Source organism: Gossypium hirsutum, chromosome A11 (genome assembly GCF_007990345.1).
Source record: "Gossypium hirsutum isolate 1008001.06 chromosome A11, Gossypium_hirsutum_v2.1, whole genome shotgun sequence".
In the NCBI taxonomy this organism is placed as follows: domain Eukaryota; kingdom Viridiplantae; phylum Streptophyta; class Magnoliopsida; order Malvales; family Malvaceae; genus Gossypium; species Gossypium hirsutum.
This window is the reverse complement of record NC_053434.1, coordinates 23,839,718-23,860,677: the sequence shown is the minus strand read 5'-3', so window position 1 is coordinate 23,860,677 and position 20,960 is coordinate 23,839,718. Positions and strand designations below refer to the sequence as shown.

The following is a 20,960-nucleotide window of genomic DNA, read 5'->3' as shown; positions in this document are numbered from 1 at the left end:
CTTCATAAAAGTATCATGGACACAATTCTCCAAAAAAATATAAAATTACTTCAAAACTATAAAAACTTTTAAATTTTTTAAAAATTTACTTTAAAAAAAATTTAAAACAAATTTAAACAAATAATCATCAAAGTTCACTCTAAAGTGATTTTTTAAATAATTATAAAAAATATAAAAATATATTTAAAATTATTTAATAATTATAAATAATGATTAAATTTTTTAAAATTCATATATACATGCATGTTTAAAGAAATCAAACATACCCATATATAATATACACAGATATCTTTTTAATCCAATTGATATTTTTAGTTAATCAAGTTGATAAGTTCTATTTTATTAATTTCTTATAATCGTTAATAAATGTTAACTAATTTTCTATAATTATTTAAGAAATAACTTTAAAATAAACTTAGACAAATGGTTGTTGAGGATTATTAAAAATTATTTAGTTTGGAGATTTTTTAATTTTTAAATATTTAATAATGTGGCAAAATGTATCAGACCAGAATGAGGTACGCCTAGTACACCACGTGTAATTATCCGGTTGCTTCGTTAGACACGTCATTACTAAAAATAGAAATGGATGGAAACTTTAAGAAATTGATTAGTTTAGACTAAATGTAATCCAAAAAGCTGATGACTCAAATGGAGAGGATGGATGGAATAATCCACAAGAACCATACATAATATAGTTATATCAGATTAGTTGGAGTTATGAACATAAGTTTGAGAGATCTGCTCCGCAGTCTCTAATCCTTTCGTCTTATCACTTTCTCCCATATATCATTTCTGAAGTCTAAGAAAAATTGGAAAAAGAGAAATTTACAAGGTCTCAAATACCAAAACTGGGGGAGAAACTATTAAATCTCAATATCAGCAGAAGATAAAACACATGATATTTCATTCTATAACAATAATTTTTGTGTAATGTACAATTGGTTGGAGTTTATATAAATAAATAAAATATCCGAGGCATGTCCTCTAAAATTTGGATGCCTCGGCACAACAAATAGAATTGGGAAATCACTATTGAGAGATGATGTTCAGGAGAGAGGTCCTTGCTTTGATCAACTGCCTAAACACGCATTCCAAACGATTCTCTAGGCCTTCAATCCCACTTTCCAACTCCACCAATCTTTTATGAGCCATCTGCAACTTCTCAACATCGCAAGTATGTCTGCGAAGTGCAGCATCCACGCTTTCCAATTCATTTACATTCTCTTCACACGATATTACCCCCTTGTGCATCATCAACTTTGACACCACAGACCATCTTGTTTGCTTTGAGGAAACTGTTGATGACAAAAATGAGAAAAATAATTGCAAGATTGAAGCACTGATTGCATTAACTTGTGTTAGGACTCGAATCACAGCTGAGAAATGATGATACTGCTCCTCGTCCTGGTGCTGGTCCAGGAGGAGTGGTGATGCTCCAAGTTTGTTTCCCATTTGCTTCAACTCTGTGATCAATTTCTTTCCTTTCACTGCAGCAAAATTGACTTTTAGCGGCGTTTTTTAATGTCTTTAGCGGAATTTTTACAAGTGTCACAAAAAACGCCATTAAAGGTCATAAAATTTTAAAAAAAAATAAAATATTATAAAGGTCATAAAAAATTATATAAAAAGCTTAAAATTCATTATCAAAATATTGAGAAGAATAATATTCATGATATAAATATAAAAATTTTCTATTAAAATTCATTATCAAATTAAATTTTCTATTAAAATTTTAACTTTAAAACTACATACAAAAATTAAAGAATTTAAATTTAAAATTTAAAATAATAAATTAATAACACAATTAAAATCCAAAAGTTAAAACTCAAGTTATCTTAAATATTAAAATAAAAATAAAAATTTTGAATCAAAACTAAAATAAATAATAAAAATGAGATTAAATATAAAGATATCAATAAAATAAGGTATTATAATGAAATTACTTAAATGAAATAAGGACTTAAATCATAACCATATAAAATATAAGATTTGAATATCCATTCCCATGTGAAATATCAACATTGATTATTTAAATTGATTAAGCTGCTAATGAATATTCTCTTTTCTAAGTCAAAATTACAATTCGTTTTTTTGCTTCTTTCAACTCAAATAAAAATAAAAGGTTGAAAACAAAACAATTAAATAAAAAATAGAATAATTAGTTGACACGAGATTATTATTAAATATATGCAAATATGCAAGTAGACTATTACAAAACTAGGCGTAGTTTTTGATCAACTAATTAGGTAATCCTACTGCAGATTCTATCTATAATCTGCTTAACTAACATACAAACATATGGCACTCTAATACTTTTTTGCAGATAAAATATCTGAAACTCACACCTGAATTCGGATTCAGAGCACATACGGTGTCAACTGCATGTTGATCAATATCATTCTTATTCGCTGCTGCAATGCCTCCCACATGCATTTGTAGGGGTAGGAGCCAGCCATTATGTGCCTTCTGCAAATTGTTCTTGGACTGCAATCTAATGTAGTTGGTTTTTCCTGTTCCATTTGCCACCAGTCAAAACATAAAAGAGCTATATTATGGTAACTCCATCAGCTTACATAGTAAATTATAGCTCGCATGTTTCAAAGGTATGATTCAATCAGTGGGGATTTTGGTAAAATAACAGTCGTTGAGAAGGCAAATTGATGATAAATTAGATAGGAGCAGAGAATACATACTATATTTTATCTGAACAAATGTTCCTTTCTTCAAATATATTGGAATGAATAATGATTAATTTGCATCATCAACGCTAGTGAAAATCCATAAAGAACAAAAAAATGATAGTTAGAATGTAGCATAAAATTAGCTTAATTCTGCTGGGCAAAATTAGACAACTGCATCCCAAACACCATCACTAGAGATAATCATCCCTCCACTAGCAGTAGACAACTACAGAAAATAGGCTAGTTGGTAAAAGAAAAAAATTAATAACAATCAAGAAAATGTCTTCTAATTTTAGATAAAACACTAACTCGTTCAAGCAGACCCTTTTAAAGAAAACTGATTAAGAAAGAAAATTCCAAATGCAAAAGCACTTCAACGTGCAAGTATAGGACACATGAGGATACGGATATGAAATTAATGGCTCTACTATGGAGTTAATGATCACAAATTCAGAAATGTTACTGGTTTGGAAGTTCGAGGAACTCCATTACAGGCAAGTACATATCCAATCTCTTAAAACAGTGGCAAAAAATTAACATATAAAACTTATGCTAAGATGAACAAGGGTTGTTGAGTATTTCAATTTAAAATCTGTGGAAGACCGAAACGCAACAGCTGATAAAAGCAAATCACATTTTAACGAGGCAAAGATGAAGCATAAGCAGTACCTCTCTTTCCTTGATTTCTTCCTTGAGAATAAGCTGCACTAGTATTTTGAAACAGGTAGCAATGAAATAAGTTCTTGGGTGAGACCCCGACTTTGTGTTCCAACACTGTCCCCTAACTCAAGTAATTCCTAAAGAGATAAATATAATCATGAATGATTAATAAAAAAAAATAAAGAAACAATTCACAAATGCTAAATTATTGTGTTTTAACCTAATAAAATTAAGCAACGATTTCAGCTAAGTCTAAGGATGAGTATGGACTGGTTTGGATTGGTTTTAAGGAATAATCACATCAAACCAAAATATTTTGGTTTCCGAAATTTTGAATTCAAATCAATCTAAATTATAACAAAAATCAAATAAGCAAATCAAAATATTTAAATGAGATTGTAAGGAACCTATAATGAATAAAGAGGATGACCATGGAACAGGACCAGTATATAAAATAAAGCAGATATAAATAATGTTTATATACAATGAAAATTAGACTTGAACCAAAAATTCGTAAATTAAAGAAAGTTTATATACTCAATTACTCATGAACAAGCATGAATCAATGGTGAAGCTTGGAGAGTACTGGTTTGAAAAAATGTCAAAAGAGTTTTGAGTGTCAGCATATAGGAAAAAATGTCAATTGTTGTTAATCTATTCATGAATCCACTGATCTTTATTTACAAATAAAAGATTAGTAAGCTTGCAACATATATTAAACTCATAACCATACAACGATAAGAAAAGAAAAAATTGACTTCCTAGTTTCTCACAATAACTTCTCTTATATATTTCAATCTTTTAAATATCTTTGTGATTATTTTATGAATCAATTCGCATGTTTAATATAACATTAAGAATGAAAGCGGGTAGATATAACAAGACCTACCATTTTTGGATGTGTCCTGCCAATCCTTCACCCAAAATTTTCCTAGTCTAAATTTCTAGAATTTAGTAACATTAGGGGAATAAATGATAAACCCTCATAAGGAAGGTTGGTTTTAAGGGCTAAAATGGAAACGCGTAAGTTAAATATAAACACTTACTTGTAAATGGCTCTTAACATGGTAAAGATTGAGTCCATCTAAATCCATCAGGTCCAGAATAGTCTTCGGTGTCGCTTCTAAAAATAAGATTTATGGTCAGTTCTATGGATAATTAACAGTTAATTCGCTTACCAGCAGCAACGGCAGAGCCCCACAGTAACTCTAAGAATTCAGTACTATTGAGAAAAATATATACACGGTTGAGTTTCAGAGACCAGAAAGCACAAGCCAAAGTTCAGTTCATGCATGAGGACTACCCGGTAACACATGTCATCCAAAACAGAAGAAACAAGCATGAAATTCTCTAGTAGCAACTTACAAAAGAGCCTGAACAGGATCCAAATTTAAATCACAAAAGAATATGGAAATTACATATAGGCAATTACACAAACAACGACCATAAAAGCAATAAACTAGTAGTTAAGAAGAGGTGAAAGGGTAAAAGAGAAGCTTAACATACCTGAAATAGAAGAAGAAAACTGTGAAAAATCAGTTTTAGTGCTTATCGACTACCTGTTGAGTTTGAGACAGGAAAGATTTTTAGAAGACCAAACTTTATACAAAAAAGAACTTAATCAAAGTATATAAAAGAGTACCAAAAAAAGCCACAATTAATTTATATAGCTTGTTATGACCTGATTTTGTTTCTTTTCTGTCAAATAAATATTTAATAAAATGAAAATCTAATTTCTATATTCAATCCATTATTTCGATTTTTAGGATTCATTAACTCAAATACTACTTTCTGCACTTCAAATTTTATTATATTTACTACTAATATATAATAAAAGGCTGCATTCTGTAATAAGCCTGTAAGTTAGAGAACCATCAGAACAAGAACAAAAATATATACTGCATAAAAGGCTGAATCACTTCAGTAAATAAAGCATGCCTTTGAATATTTAGGATCCACTTCAATTGCCTTAGTAGCATCCTGTATGGCACTACCATACTCTTCCAATTTGGTGTGAGCAAGTGAGCGATTAGCCCAGTACACTACATTCTGACTATTTAGCTCTATCGCCTGCGTGTACAAGTCAATAGCCTGACCATATTTGTGTGTTGAATAAAAGAAAGAAGGTGAACGTTGTTATAAGAAAAGAGGACAAACTCAAATTACCAAATGAGCACTCCTCCCATGAGTACAACAAAAGGATAAAGCTGACAAGAAAGAACAGAAAACACCGATTAATCATTTAAGCATACATGGAAGGAAGAAAGAAACACAATGAATTTACAGAATTACCATTGCTAATGCCAGTAACATGCTTCCTTTTCTTGCCTTAACGATCTTATGGACATTGCTTATACTGCAATAGCAACCATACAAGTACATAAGAGAAGCTTATGCGGACACTAAAAGACAGCAGTACTATGAACAAAAAATAAATGTAGGATAGACTAAAATAAGGTGGTCTCATGCATGGAAACCTTGGCCTCTGCATTACACATGAAGCTATGAGTTGAAAACAAAAGGGGAATTGATAATGACAATGCAATTCGATCATTTAACTCAGCCTAATAATCCATAGCTCTAGTATAAGGCTACAAGCCAACAAGAAGCCAAAAATGAAAGCATGAGAAGCTTCAGCTCTCACATTGGACTACTAAAGTGGACAGTTTTCCACTAAAGGTCAAAGAATAAGTAATTCAAAGCACTAGCGTGAAACTACAAGAGTGCCAAATAGAAATTATAAGAAGCTTCAGCCATGAAAGTTGAAGTAAATTTTGACCATTTAGGATGCAGATAACCACTTACTTGCAAGCCACTGTAGGTAAAATAGCAATTGGTGTCAACAAATACACAGCAGCTTTATATGTTGGAAGTTCTGGAAAAAAAAAGGTGAATAAGTAATAAAATAGTCAAAGAAAAATGGCAAAGCAACAAGAAATCCAATATAAGGTGCTAACCCTTTCTTAAACAAAGAACTTACCATTAACATAAGGTATCCAACTCAAGAAGGGTATTGATTGCTGAAATGGCTGAGCCCACCACTGGGCACCTGGAGGGGAAAAAGGTAAGCAATCATAAAACGTGAAACACAATAATAATAGAAGAAAAGAATTCAAAAGAAGTTTCAAATTTTTTATACGTAGAACACAAGTAATATAAAGGTTTAGTACAGACTGTCAAAGGCACCCCTATAACATCGAGTGAGGAAACATACCAACAATTGCTGTCATAAAGTGCAATCCATATATCAGCGCAAGACCCTCAGTCGGCCCATTGACAATAGAAAGGATAAGTGCATTGGTGAAATAGCTGCAGAAAATGACACAACAGAAGTATCAGCATTGGTAAAAGAATGTTCCACTGCATGCTACAAAAAACCACATTAGAAACTCCCTTCTAAAATTTTATGTAGAAAGAATGGAGACATTCGAGAGGAATACATATCAAACAGAATATTTAGAATACCTCAAATATACATCACGAAGTTATCACAAAATCCTTTCAAAAAATTACCTAACATTGAATAAAGTTTGATAAAAAGAGATTGAAAACAAAATTTATAAACCCTCTATAGAATAAACCAAGTAATTTAATAACTGCAAAGTGTATGGCAGGATTTCTTAGAAGGAATACAAAATACAAAACTAATTTACTCTTTTTATAACTTACTGTTCCCATGTAGCTCCATAAAATGGTATAGATAAAATTACCCAGAACCAGAAACTGTCCCCTCCGCACATGGCAGTGCTCCCAAAATCCATGGTTTCGAACTGAAAAAGAATCAATATTGTACAATGGCAGAATTTTATTAGACATTGTTATGTAATGAAACAAGTTAAATACATACCGTACTAGCAAGTGCATCACACCCTGCAATATTTCAAGACCACCAAAAATAATTACTCCATCAGAAAATTTTCTAATAAAAATAGCAAAGGATGGAAAGAAGAGATTATAAAGTGAACTTACCATGGTCAAAAAGTTCTCCAAGTAGACTCGAGGAGTTTGTTCGTCTAGCTTGTTTCCCATCTACAGCATCAAAAGTCTAGCAAGTAATTACTAATATGTGAAAAAGATCCCATACTTTGAATACATTGCCAGAGAGAAAACATTCACGCTCATCCCCCTTCCCCAAAACACCAAGGAAATAAAGAAAGAATAAGGTGGAGGTATAAACCTGATACAAAAATAGAAGCAACCCGTGTGCAAGATGAACCCATCTTGGCGGAGGTGAATCCAAGCGAGGGGAATAAACCTGAAACAGTAATACAAATAAAAGAATTGAATGGAATCCTAACCATGCATTTTGTTTTTATTCAATGATTCTTCAACAGTCGAAAATTTGCGGGTGGGTTTGTCAATCTTTCATCGAAATGAGTGTGTGGAAGTGGGAATGCGAATGGGAACGAAGTAGCAAACTGTTAGTAGGGACTTGAGACAGCTAGGGTTCCTTCGATAAGAGCTTGGAGACGCTGCTAGAGAGTTTCTTGATTGAAAAGAGCAACAGAGGGGTAAGATTGGGGGTGTTTTGGCGATACCGATTTTAGGGGAAAAATTAGGGGTTTGGGCTAAATTTTGGGGATAAAATAGCGCCTGTTTTTAGGTGAAATAATTTTTTTGTGGAGTTTTTATAAAAACCGCCCGTTAACTTTTTGTGGCGTTTTTATTAAAAACGCCACCAAAAATCATTTCATTTTAAATAAAATGACACCATTTTGTTATACTAATTTTTTTTATTTTATCTGTTAAAATTTATTAGTTAAATGATTTTATAAAATATTTATTATTATTTTTATAAATTGGTTTTTATAAATAAAAAACTAAGTACTCTAAAAATAAATATCGCATATTTTAATAATAAAACAAATAATTAAATGGCTGTAATTAATTATTAAGTTAGAATTATCCAATATAAGCAATCAATCTCTCACATATCAAATTTCTATTAAAAATTAAGACGTTAATCATGATTTTATATTATTCTTTTCCAATCTAATCTCCATTTCATTAGAGATATTTCTTCCTAACTAAAATATGACTATTTTGCTAGATGTTCGATGTGGAATGATTTTAGTTTTTGTATTTCATTTTTATTTGTTATAATTTGGTCCTATCCATATCAATCTGTTACTTTTATTTATTTATTTATCAATTTTTTAATTCTAATATTTAAATATATCAAATGGTTTAGATTAAATATTTTTAAATATAAAAGTATTAATTGATTGTATAAAATTCCATCATTTAACAAATCTTAAGTAAACTTTAAATCCTAAACCATTTAATATATATAAAGCCTAATCCTTAAGTAAACCTAACACTTAACCCTTAACCCCTAAGCCTTAAACCCCAACCCTTAAACCATAAACCATAATCCCTAAACCCATAATCCATAAACCTTAAAATAATAACTCATACACTTTAAACTCTAAACCATATACCCTAAATCATAAACCCTAAACTATAATGATAATTAATACTATCTCTTTTATAATTATATAAGAAAATATTTATCATATAAATTAAAAAACACTAATTAATCTAAACCCTAAACTCCTAATCCCTAAACCCTAAACTATAAATCTTGAAACATAAACCTAAACCCCTAACCCGTAACCCCCTAACACTTAAACCTTAAACCACAACCCTTAAACCACCCTTAAACCATAATCCCTAAACCCATAATCTATAAACCTTAAAATAATAACTCATAAACATTAAACCCTTAATCATATACTGTAAATCCTAAACTATAATGATAATTAATTCAATATTTTAAAATTAATACTATCTCTTTTACAATTATATAAGAAAATATTTAACATATAAATTAAAAAACAATTAGTCATATACCAGAAATCTTTAAAATTATTTTAAATAATAGTTTTTTAATTTTTTAATTTTTTGTGGCGTTTTTCAAAAAATGCCGCTAAAGTTAAGCGCCGCTAATACTTGATCTTTAGCGGCGTTTTTAAAAAGCGCCGCTAAAGCCACTATTGTTAAATTTTTTGGGGCGTTTTTGTAAAGCGCCGCTAAAGATCGAGCACTAGCGGCGTTGTCTGAAAAGCGCCGCTAAAGGTGAACCTATAATGGCGTTTTTTAATAAGTGCTGCTAATGCTCGATCTTTAGCGGCATTTTTTAAAAACGCCGCTAATACTCGTTCTTTATTATCCTCAATGCTCGAATCACCCTTTCTCCTTCGGAGAGCTGATTGAAGAGCATGAACATGTTCCTTGATTTCATACATGTTATCCCTTGCAATGCCACAAATGTCCAAAAGCCTCACAGATCCATTCATCAACACATTTCTCATGTTGATGATACTGGGAGAGGACTTCTTGTGTCGAAGGCATGCTGAGAAGATCATTCATGCGTCGGTACAAGTCTTCCAATCCCGAAAGACATGTAAAAATCGATTCACATGTGGTCAAAGGTGATGATGCTTCCCATAGCTTTGAGCCTGTTGAGCTCATCTTCGATTCTAAGGGTGGTAGGATGTGACCTTGAAGGCAAGCTGATTGATCTTACATGGTGTTTGCCACCCATGTTTTGTTTTTTTTAGTTTGCTCTTTTTCTTCTTTCAGAGCTTGAGAGTTTGAGATGGTCACTGTCAAAATCAAACAAGGGAATATCTATTTATATAAATATTGAATGCTATGTTATGCCAACGTGAGCAATCATGTGAGCCAGAATGGGCATTGCCCCTTTGAGTCCGGATACCATGTCACGTCATTCACCAAAATGATGAAGAATATGTATGCATGCATGAGGTGTCATGTTTTGGCTGCAACCTGAAGAGTTTGCCTCCCTGCCTGCTTGCCACATTTCCCAAATTCCCAAAGTTTAAAAACTGCAACAGTTGTCTCACTTTCTACATCTGACTTTTTATTTGTTAATAATATTTTACTATTGTTTTTCGGTTACTCTTCTTTTTTTCTTTTTCTTACAAAAGTAAAATTTTAAAGATTAAAATATAGTAGAATCCCTTAATTTTATACATTTAAAATTTAGTAATTATATTTTTAATTTTATGAATTTATTCTTTTAATTTCTGAATTTAAAATTTAAAATTTAATTAATTTTTAATAAAATTAAATTTTTTAAAAAGATTATACTTTTTTTTTATATCTTATGGCGAATAACATACACTATTTTAGATCAAATTATAGTTATGGTCTCACCACTATGTTTAAATTTAGAATTTAGTTATGTACTTTAAATTGATATAATTTGACCTCTAAAATTTTAGAATATTATTAATTAATTCAAATAATTGTCACATTTTATTATTTCTGACAGAATGTTGAGCTTGATTTTTTTTTTAAAATACTCGTTCTAATTTATTATGCCGAAATAAATTTCCTTTTTATGTTAGAAATATGCTTTTAATTTTTTTTCATGTCAGCACTTTAACTCAAACAATTAAAATATTAATAATTTAGACTAACTAATATTATTATAAAACTAAATAATTAAATTATGTAAAACTAAAATATAAAGACTAAATACTAAGTATGTGCATAATATAAGGATCAAAACTGTAGTTTAACCATCATTTTATAATGGCTAAAATAAATAAATATTTTACACGTGTCGTGAAGAGAAACCTTAGGGCATTCCTTTTATAAATACAAATTTAAGACAAAAAAAAAGAAAAAAAAAACCTCCGTTAGAATATCCTCACCATTTTAATTGAAATAGTTGAAGAGAATAAATATTTATATTTACAAATCTCATTATAAGAGTAGAATATCAAATTAAAATACAAATACTGAATTTCAAAAGTAATGATAATAAAGGGATTAGAATTGAATTTTGACAAAAAAAAATTGAGCAAAGACACATGGAGGCGTTGTGTAAGCCTTCCTTGGTTATATAGATTTCAATGTTAATTACAACATAGGGGATTGCATTAATACTTAACAAGGGTGTATTTGTACAGTACATTTTTTGTAATTACAATCCTTGTAATTATCTAAATATGTTTGATTTATAGAGTGTAATTACATCATAATTTGATATATTATGTTTAATAATATAATTCGTAATTATAAATTATAATTATACAATTATATAATTTATATATATTTTAAAAAAATAATTACTATAAAAAAATTATCAATACGATAAAATTTTTTTCTAAACGAGTAATAAAAATTTAAATAAATCAACATATATAATATATTAGTCTAAGAAAGTAGTCAATAATACGATTATTAATAAAAACAATAAGAAAATAAATATTATAGACAATTTTATTTAATTGTTCTAGTATTCCATATTTGTTGGACTATATTGAAAAAATCAATTTGGAAAAAGTGGAATTAAGCACAATGGAATTTTAAAAATTTTCTTTAAAGCCGACCGGTTGAGATGTTTATATCAATAAACCCTTTACCTGAATAGTACATGTGTTTTGGATTAGACAGAATAAGTTGTTCTTGGCTTTTGACCACTTGATCTTCTCTACTATCCTTGACCTTGGTTTGCTAGAGTGTGGGCATTATTCGCAAACCGATGAACACTTTAGTGAAACTTTGAGGGCTAAAAAATCGAATATCAACGTATATGAGATGTGTGTTTTAACCTAGCCCCTAATATATATTTATAGAGAAAAATAACAACAGTTTTAGTTGAATAAGTTGTAATAAAATAATATATTTTAATAGAAAAAATCAACTCCTACTAGGACTGTATAAGGTGGGGGTGGCGCAAGCCTTCTTTGGGACTAGGGTTTGCTACCCCTCCCTATAAAATCAGGCTTATTTGGGCCTCATCATTTACCAGATCAATTATACTTGTTATTCGGTTTTTAAATTAACTCATAAAATTTTTTTAGCCTAACAATTAAAATTATTTATTTATATAATTAATTGATTAAACTAATTAAATTATTTCCCAGCCTAATTCTAATCCCCTTAAAATTATGATGACTGTATTGTATTAGAATTTATGAGAAAATAAATTTAGCCAACTTATTTAAAATTAAATATTGAATATATTGTTTGATAAATGATAATATAATCTTAAATGAAATAAATTAAAATAAAATAACAATTGAATTTATTCTCTATTAAGTGATATGTAGGTCCCTATGTACCGGTCCAATTTTCAGTGGTATTGAAAAATGTGGTTTCAAAACCACATTCTGTAAACCGAGTCTGTAAATATTAAATATGAATATTTATGGAGTTGTTATAAAAATATATCAAAGACTGGCCAAGTAATTTTATCAAATGAATAATTAATTAAGGCCCAGGGACTAAATTATAAAAGTTCAATCGCTATAGAGTTTTAATTGACTAAAGACTTGAGGATTTAAATAGCAATTAATCAAAGGGTCAAAATGGTTATTAGATAAAAATAGGAGAAAGTGGATGATGATGGTATAATCCACTAAGATTAATTAATGTTATCGAAACCATTCTTTTGAAAACGGGGATCGACTTTGTTTGAAAGTGAAAATTAAAACGGGAGTCGCCACCAATCTTTTATTAGGTGTGATCGGATCACCTTTGTTTTAATAAATCAATTTTAGTTTACTAAAACAGGGCCTTTGGTCTATGAAACTTGAGAGAATAAGTTCGGGAGTCGGTTACGTGCGAGGAAGGATTAGCACCCTCGACATGCCCAAAAATTGGTACCGAATTGATTAGTTAGTGTCTTAATGTCGAAAATTAAAAATCGGGAAGGGACTTGAAATACGGTCTTTTCTATTAATACCGATTTTAAAATTCTTGAATTAACTTAAATCGATTTGTTTAAAGATTTCCTTATCTCGAGATATCGGAGTATCACATCCCGTAAGTTAGGACACAATACCATGAATTCCCGAGCACAAGGTTGTCTTTTAATTTAAATTGAGTTTCGTGTGTTTTAAAACTCGAAAAGGATATTTAGCTATTTAGAAATAACGAGAAAATCGAAATCCCGTAAATTAGGGCACAATTCCTTGATATCTCAAAATGCATAACATTGCCTTATTTGGAAAATTTCGTTTTTGAGTAGTAGCGAATATGGCATTTGAACGACGTACATTATTTGTTTGGAATAAAAAAAATCAAGCGATTCAAGTCGGGCAAGTATGTTGGGTTAATGTATCATATGATTTAAACTAGATAAAACAAAAATATAACATAGAGTACGTAATAACAACACAAATACAATATTATACAAGCAAATGGCAATAACGAAAATACGAATAAACTAATTATACCATACACAATGGCAATAATCACATAACATATGTAACTTGAATACTAATCATTAATAATCAAAGACAAGTGAATTAAAAATATTATAACGCAAACTAAAATGACTAAAACGTAAAACAAATTTCAAAATAATTAATAAATGAATTTAAAATAAATAATGAGAAAAGAAATTTAATCAACAATGTACAAAACAATTTAAAAATAGAATATATGTACACACATATATATATAGTAATATAAAATAGACCAATATAAAATATATGCATAAAGCAAGTTAAAATAAATAATAAGAATTTAAACAAACAATACATTAAAATAAGTTGGAATAGATGTAAAGTAAATAACATATAAAATATTTTAAATAACACATAGGTGAAATATTATTTTTTTTAAAAGTTAATAAATGGATTAAATAGATTTAGGACATGGTTGAAAACGAGTTAAAATTTAGGGTACAAAATTATAAATACTAGAAAGTTAATCAGGGACCTAATCAAAAACCGAACGAAATCTGAGGGTTAGAATTAAAAAAAACAAAAGAAAATTGGAAATGGGGGCCGATTGAATGGAGTTGCGAATGGAAAGGACTAAACGCACAAATATCCCTTTTAGGGAGAATTCACAACCCCCCACTACACTCACGGTACCTTTTCTAATGATTTTAAAAAAGTTTCCTACTTTTCTATTCTGCTGGTCCCTTTTTCAAGAGAAAAAAAAAACCAAAAACTCTTTCCTTCCCCCTTTTCATTTTCACTTCTCTGAAACAAACCTCTCTCTCACCAAGCTCAAGTGAGAAAACTCCTATTTCGCCCTCCGAGTACTCGTCCCCCTCTTCTTTTCCATGGCCTAAACGAGAAACCTGAGGGGTTTCGTGGCCCTTTTGGATCGGGGAATCTCCGATGGGGGCGGGACGCGAAGAATAGGTAAGTTTTCAGCCCCTCTTTTGTTTTTTATTTTTATTTTTTTAAAAGATTTAACACAGAAAATAACATAAAAAAATCTAAAGAAAGAAAAAAAAACCATGGAAAGAAAATATGAAAACAACCTTTTTTGTTCTCTTTTTATTAATAATCTGTGTAATACAACCCCCTTTTTTGTATTTGAAAACAAAACTCCCTTTTTGTTTATTGATTTGCAGTAAATTTGAAAGGAAACTAAGAAGAAGTTAAAACGAAATGAAAACAAATAAAATGAAATCGAAGATCCACCTTTCTGCGTTTTTTCTCTTGATTGCTAATGTTTTTTTTTTGGATTTTTTTTTGCTGGAATTTTTTGCTCTTTTTTTTTTTCAAATGGGAGAATCCTCTCTTTTTTTTTGTGTGTGTGTTCCTTTTTCATTTCTACCATTTTGCTTGTTTTTTATGCCATTTGCAGGTAGTGAGTGAAGAAGGAACAACCACCCATGTTTTTGGCCTGAAAATCTGGGAAGTGGGTGTCCCAAATCATGTAATCTGTCTGAAGGACCAAATCACAAATGCAGCAAAACTTCTGGTGCTAAATGTAATTTTTAGAAAATTTAGGGTTAAAATGTAATTTAAGGAAAGTTTAGGGGTCTAAGATGTAATTTTTTTGAATTTTTTTTTATTTTTTATTTTATTTTTTTGAAATTTTGGAACTTAAACACGAATTCTAGTCGGACAAAAATTTAGTGCTTACAGCTGCCCCTCTTTGCTCATCATTGTGAAACAAGGATAGTGCAAAGACTTAAAAGCACTAAATTTTGTTCAAATGTCCAATCTTTATTCTTTATTGAAAAACAAGAAATTGAAAATAGCTCGGGATGTGACCCGAAGTTCAACTCACCTCTTGAATTATGAGTTGATCTTTGAAAAAGCAAAAAAAAATTGAAAATATCTCAGCGTGTGACCTAAGGTTTAACTCACCTCTCGCAATATGAGTTGATTTTTTTTTGAAAAACAGAAATTGAAAATACCTCAGGGCGTGATTTGAGGTTCAACTCACCTCTCGCAATATGAGTTGATTGTTTTTTTTGAAAAGTAGAAATTAAAAATACCTCAGCATGTGAACCGAGGCTCAACTCACCTCTCGCAATATGAGTTGATTTTTTTTGAAAGACAGAAATTGAAAATACCTCAACGTGTCTTGAGGCTCAACTCATTTCTCGCAATATGAGTTGATTTTTTTGAAAGACAAAAATTGAAAATACCTCAACGTGTCTTGAGGCTCAACTCACCTCTCGCAATATGAGTTAATTTTTTTGAAAGACAGAAATTGAAAATACCTCAACGTGTCTTGAGGCTCAACTCACCTCTCGCAATATGAGTTGATTTTTTTGAAAGACAGAAATTGAAAATACCTCAACGTGTCTTGAGGCTCAACTCATTTCTCGCAATATGAGTTGATTTTTTTTTGAAAGGCAGAAATTGAAAATACCTCAACGTGTCTTGAGGCTCAACTCATTTCTCGCAATATGAGTTGATTTTTTTGAAAGATAGAAATTGAAAATACCTCAATGTGTCTTGAGGCTCAACTCATTTCTCGCAATATGAGTTGATTTTTTTTTGAAAGGCAGAAATTGAAAATACCTCAACGTGTCTTGAGGCTCAACTCATTTCTCGCAATATGAGTTGATTTTTTTGAAAGACATAAATTGAACAGAAATTGAAAATAACTCAACGTGTCTTGAGGCTCAACTCACCTCTCGCAATATGAGTTGATTTTTTTTGAAAAATAGAAATTGAAAATATCTCGGCGTGTGACCCGAGGCTCAACTCACCTCTCGCAATATGAGTTGATTTTTGAAAAACAGAAATTGAAATTACCTCAGCGTGTCCTGAGGCTCAACTCACCTCTCGCAATATGAGTTGATTTTTTTGAAACAAAAATAAAAACATCAGAATACCAAAACATGTTATCTGGTGGAACTCAGGTGTCTTTTTAATTCAGTACAGCTATCATTACGTCCTCTCACTCTACTGGAGTACCTGTAGATGTCATGCATAACGTTATCATGATATGCATATGTTTGTCTTAAATGCCTTTATGCCTACATGATTATGCTATGCGCCTTTGGCATCTTTGTCTTATGTCCTTTTTCATCACAATTTTTTTTGTGATGATCTACATTCATTTCTTCGACTCTTGACTTTCTATTTAGGCCCTGTACCCATCCTCAAGTTTTTACAAGTAATCAACATTTCTCAGATGCCCCTGGTCGAACTTTTTCCTTACCTTGAGACTCTTGTACTTATCAAATTCTTATCCGGGTAATGCTCAACATTTCTTTGTCTAGAGTATGTCATTTCACATTTATCATTTAAATAAACCACATAATGAGATACATGAAAATGGTCAGGTAGGAATAAAGGGATACCTCACATTTATTTATTTCAAATGTAGCAAACAAAGAAAATTAACCAATGATAGTGAAAAAGTGTCATAAAGAGAAAATGGATCGCATTCAACGGATACAAATGCTCTAGATATTCAACACATGAACTCTTCCACGTTCCTTATCAAGAATCTTTTCAAGCATGGCTTCTTGCGTAGAAGATTTTGAGCTACTGAAAAATGCTTCAAATGCTGTAGTCTCACTATTTGACCCACCGTTCAACCGCGTTGATTTTTAAACCCGGGTTTGCTTCATTAGAATGCCCTTTCGAGTTTTCATTCTAATCCTTTGTGTTAATCAAGACGCCCTTTTCGGGTTTTCACCTTGATCCCTTTTTTTTGAATTTTTTTATTTTTTTTTCAGGCATAATATTTCTTCACAGTATCTGAATTCACTGGATTCGGTAACTCCTTCCCATTCATCTTAGTGAGAATCAAAACTCCGCCCAAGAATGCCTTCTTTATGACGTATGGTCCTTCCCAATTTGGTGCCCATTTTCCTCGTAAGTCCTTCTGTATTAGAAGAATCTTTCTCAGTACGAGTTCTCCTTCGTGGAATTCTCTTGGCCGTATTTTCTTTTCATGGGCCGCGATCATTCTCTTCTGGTACATCTGTCCGTGACAAATTGCCTTTAAACATTTTTCTTCGATGAAGTTTAACTGGTCATATCGAGCTCGAACCTATTCTGCTTCCTCTAGTTTCGACTCTATTAAGACTCGTAAAGAGGAGATTTCAACTTCGATGGGTAGCACAGCCTCCATTCTATAGACCAGAGAGAAATGAGTTGCTCCCGTAGATGTCCGTACAGATGTGCGATATGCATACAAAGCAAATGGTAGCTTCTCGTGTCAGTCTTTATATGTCTCGATCATTTTCCCAATAATCTTCTTAATATTCTTGTTGGTCGCTTCAACAGCTCCGTTCATTTTCGGGCGATAGGGCGATGAGTTATGATACTTTATTTGAAATTGCTCATACACTTCCTTCATCATCTTGTTGTTCAGATTCAAAGCGTTATCTGAAATGATTCTTTCAGGCAAACCATATCGACAAATGATTTCTTTTTTCAAAAACCTGTAAACTGCAGTCTTCGTCACATTGGCAAATGATGCGGCTTCTATCCATTTTGTGAAGTAATCAATAACCATAAAAATAAATCGATGTACATTAGAAGCTTTTGGGGTAATTGGCCCTATAACATCCATGCCCCACATAGAAAAAGGCCACGGAGAAGTCATGACATGCAGGGGTGAAGGGGCTACATGAATCTTATCACCATAAATTTGACATTTGTGGCATTTTCTTGCATAACTAATGCAGTCACTTTCCATCGTCAGCCAGTAATAACCGAGTCTCATAATTTTCCTAGTCATAGTGAAACCATTGGCATGCGTTCCACAAGTTCCTTCATGGACATCTTCAAGTATTTTTCTAGCTTCAGCATCACCCACGCATTTCAATAGCACTTGATGTTTTCCTCTTTTGTATAGGATGTCCCCATCAAGAACGAATCCAGCTGCCATTCTTCTAATTGTTCTTTTGTCGTTCTCATTTGCTTGTTCGGGATACCTTTGATTCTTGATATATTCTAAGACATCATGGAACGATGGTCGTCCATCTGGCTCTTTTTCAATGCTGAAACAATGTGCAGGGACTTCATATATGCTCATTTGAAGAGGCATTATTTATGTTTCTCTGTTTTCTTTGAACATTGAAGCCAAAGTGGCCAGAGCATCAACCAATTGGTTTTCTTCTCGTGGGAAGTAATTAAAAGTTATTTCTTCGAATTCTTTAATCAGCTCTGCCACTAGATCACTGTATTTAACCAATTTTGAATCCCTCATTTCTTAATCTCCACATATTTGGTAAATCACCAATGTTGAGTCTCCATAAACCTCTAAAGTTTTGACGTTTCATTCAATAGCTGCACAAAGTCCCATGATACAGGCCTCATATTCTGATATGTTATTGGTACAAAAGAAATTCAGTCTGGCAGTGAACGGATAATGATTCCCGTCTGGTGAGACTAGGATTGCTCCAATTTCATTCCCCAAAGCATTCGACGCACCATCAAAACTCATCTTCCATGGCTTCTCTTTTGATGACTCGAATTCCTTTTCTGTGATACACATTAAGTCTTCATTTGGAAAATCGAATCTCAAGGGCTCATATTCCTCTGTCATTCGAGTCGCTAAGAAATCAGCTATTGCGCTCCCTTTTATCGACTTCTGACTTATATAGGCAATGTTGTATTCCGATAGGAGGATCTGCCATCGTGCCATTCTTCCTGAAAGTACCGGTGATTCCATCATGTATTTTATTGGGTCCAGCTTTGAAATTAGCCATGTCGTATGATACAACATATATTGCCTGAGTCTCCGAGCTACCCAAATCAGAGCGCAACAGTATTTTTCAATGGACGGATACTTTGCCTCATATTCAGTGAACTTTTTGCTGAGTTAGTAGATCGCCTTTTCTTTCTTTCCTGACTCGTCGTGTTGCCCCAGTACGCAACCCATTGAATTTTCAAACATAGTCAAATACAATATCAATGGTCTTCCCGGAGTTGGCGGTACTAGTACTGGAGGATTAGACAAATATTGTTTTATCATATCAAAAGCTACCTGGCATTCTTTATTCCATTCTCCCGGGTTATGTTTTCGAAGAAGCCGAAAAATTGGGTCACATTGGTTGGTAAGTTGAGCGATGAATCGGGCGATGTAGTTTAACCTCCCTAAAAATCCTCTGACTTCCTTTTGTGTGTGCGGAGGTGGCAACTCTTGAATGGCTTTTATTTTATCTGGATCAACCTCGATACCTCTTTCACTGACAATGAAGCCTAGCAATTTTCCCGAGGTAGCCCCAAATGTACATTTGGCCGGATTGAGCTTCAGTTGGAACTTTCTCAGTCTGTCGAAAAACTTCTTCAGGTTCACTACATGCTCTTCTTCTCCTCGGGATTTAGCGATCATATCGTCTACGTAGACCTCTATTTCCTTATGCATCATGTCATGAAATAACGTCACCATAGCCCTCTGATATGTTGCCCCAGCATTCTTTAACCCAAATGGCATCACCTTGTAGCAGAATGTTCCCTCATTGTTACGAAGGTAATTTTTTCCATATCCTCAAGGGCCATCTTGATCTGATTATACCCCGAGAATCCATCCATGAAAGAAAACAATAAATGCTTTGCTGTGTTATCCACCAACGTATCAATGTGTGGTAAGGGAAAATTATCTTTAGGATTTGCTCGATTCAGGTCACGATAATCCACGCACATTCGTACTTTACCGTCTTTCTTTGGTACCGGGACTATGTTAGCCACCCATTCTGGATATTTGGAAGCTTGTAAGAAACCCGTATCGAATTACTTTTTGACCTCTTTTTTTATCTTCAATAGCATCTCAAGTCTCATCCTTCTTAGCTTTTGCTGAATGGGTTTGCATTCTGGTTTTAATAGGAGTTTATGGACCACTACATCTTCATCCAATCCTGGCATGTCCTGATATGACCATACGAATACATCTCTGTACTCGCGGAGCAAAGCAATTAAATTATGCCTAGTGCCCTCTGAAATAGAGGTCCTAATCTTCACTTCTTGCTTCCTTTCTTCAGTTCCTAAGTTTATTATTTCAACAGATTCTTGATGAGGCAAAATCTGTTTATCCTCTTGTTCCACCATTCTTAGCAAGTCAGGAGACGAGACATAGTCTTCAGTATTTTCTTCGGCTTCGAATTCTCCTAAACAAACAGCCTTCTCAAAATCGATTTCAGGACTCGTAACGGGTTTGTTCATGCTGTTGACATCTGAGCACCTGAAAGTTGAATGAAAAAGGAAACTATAAAGGGGCATTCCAGTATTGGAACCAACAAACGAAATGTTATGGCATGGCATGAGGCAAATGTAAGGATAAGCTATAAAATGAGAAAATGATTATGAAATTAGTGATAATACAAAAGATCGTGACAAAATGCATCTTCATTGATATTTATTTGAATGATAAAGAGTGAATACAGGCTCTTACAAAAGAATTCTATTATGTCTA

At 32.1% G+C, this 20,960-nt stretch overlaps 1 protein-coding gene across 13 annotated transcripts; it reads right to left on the bottom strand.

Annotated features, from left to right (window-relative positions):
• Positions 1-879: 879 nt before the first annotated feature.
• Positions 880-7,957, bottom strand: LOC107895481 (choline/ethanolaminephosphotransferase 1). Of its 13 annotated transcripts, XM_041081398.1 has the most exons (16): positions 7,522-7,955; positions 7,314-7,373; positions 7,192-7,214; positions 7,014-7,114; positions 6,559-6,653; positions 6,325-6,393; positions 6,150-6,219; positions 5,637-5,700; positions 5,511-5,551; positions 5,283-5,435; positions 4,851-4,903; positions 4,391-4,467; positions 4,234-4,280; positions 3,354-3,481; positions 2,697-2,770; positions 2,154-2,513 (listed from the first exon to the last, which is right to left on the bottom strand). In XM_041081398.1, exons 1-10 carry the CDS (start codon positions 7,643-7,645, stop codon positions 5,408-5,410), a joined length of 675 nt encoding a protein of 224 aa, XP_040937332.1. In that variant the 5' UTR covers positions 7,646-7,955; the 3' UTR covers positions 2,154-2,513; positions 2,697-2,770; positions 3,354-3,481; positions 4,234-4,280; positions 4,391-4,467; positions 4,851-4,903; positions 5,283-5,407. The 13 variants fall into 13 exon arrangements, with proteins under 13 accessions (XP_040937336.1, XP_040937335.1, XP_040937337.1 ...); XM_041081397.1 differs by lacking the exon at positions 2,697-2,770 and having other exon boundaries at positions 4,234-4,288; XM_041081396.1 differs by lacking the exon at positions 2,697-2,770.
• Positions 7,958-20,960: the final 13,003 nt, after the last annotated feature.

What these genes read in the sequence shown, in the direction of transcription:
- LOC107895481 (XM_041081397.1), bottom strand. Translation starts at nt 7,645, where the DNA reads ATGGTTAGGATTCCATTCAATTCTTTTATTTGTATTACTGTTTCAGGT. An exon ending in TGGAGAACTTTTTGACCATG is followed by an intron (nt 7,215 to 7,313) that starts GTAAGTTCACTT and finishes GAAATATTGCAG; the next exon opens with GGTGTGATGCACTTGCTAGT. An exon ending in TTACCTACAGTGGCTTGCAA is followed by an intron (nt 5,701 to 6,149) that starts GTAAGTGGTTAT and finishes TTGCTATTGCAG; the next exon opens with TATAAGCAATGTCCATAAGA.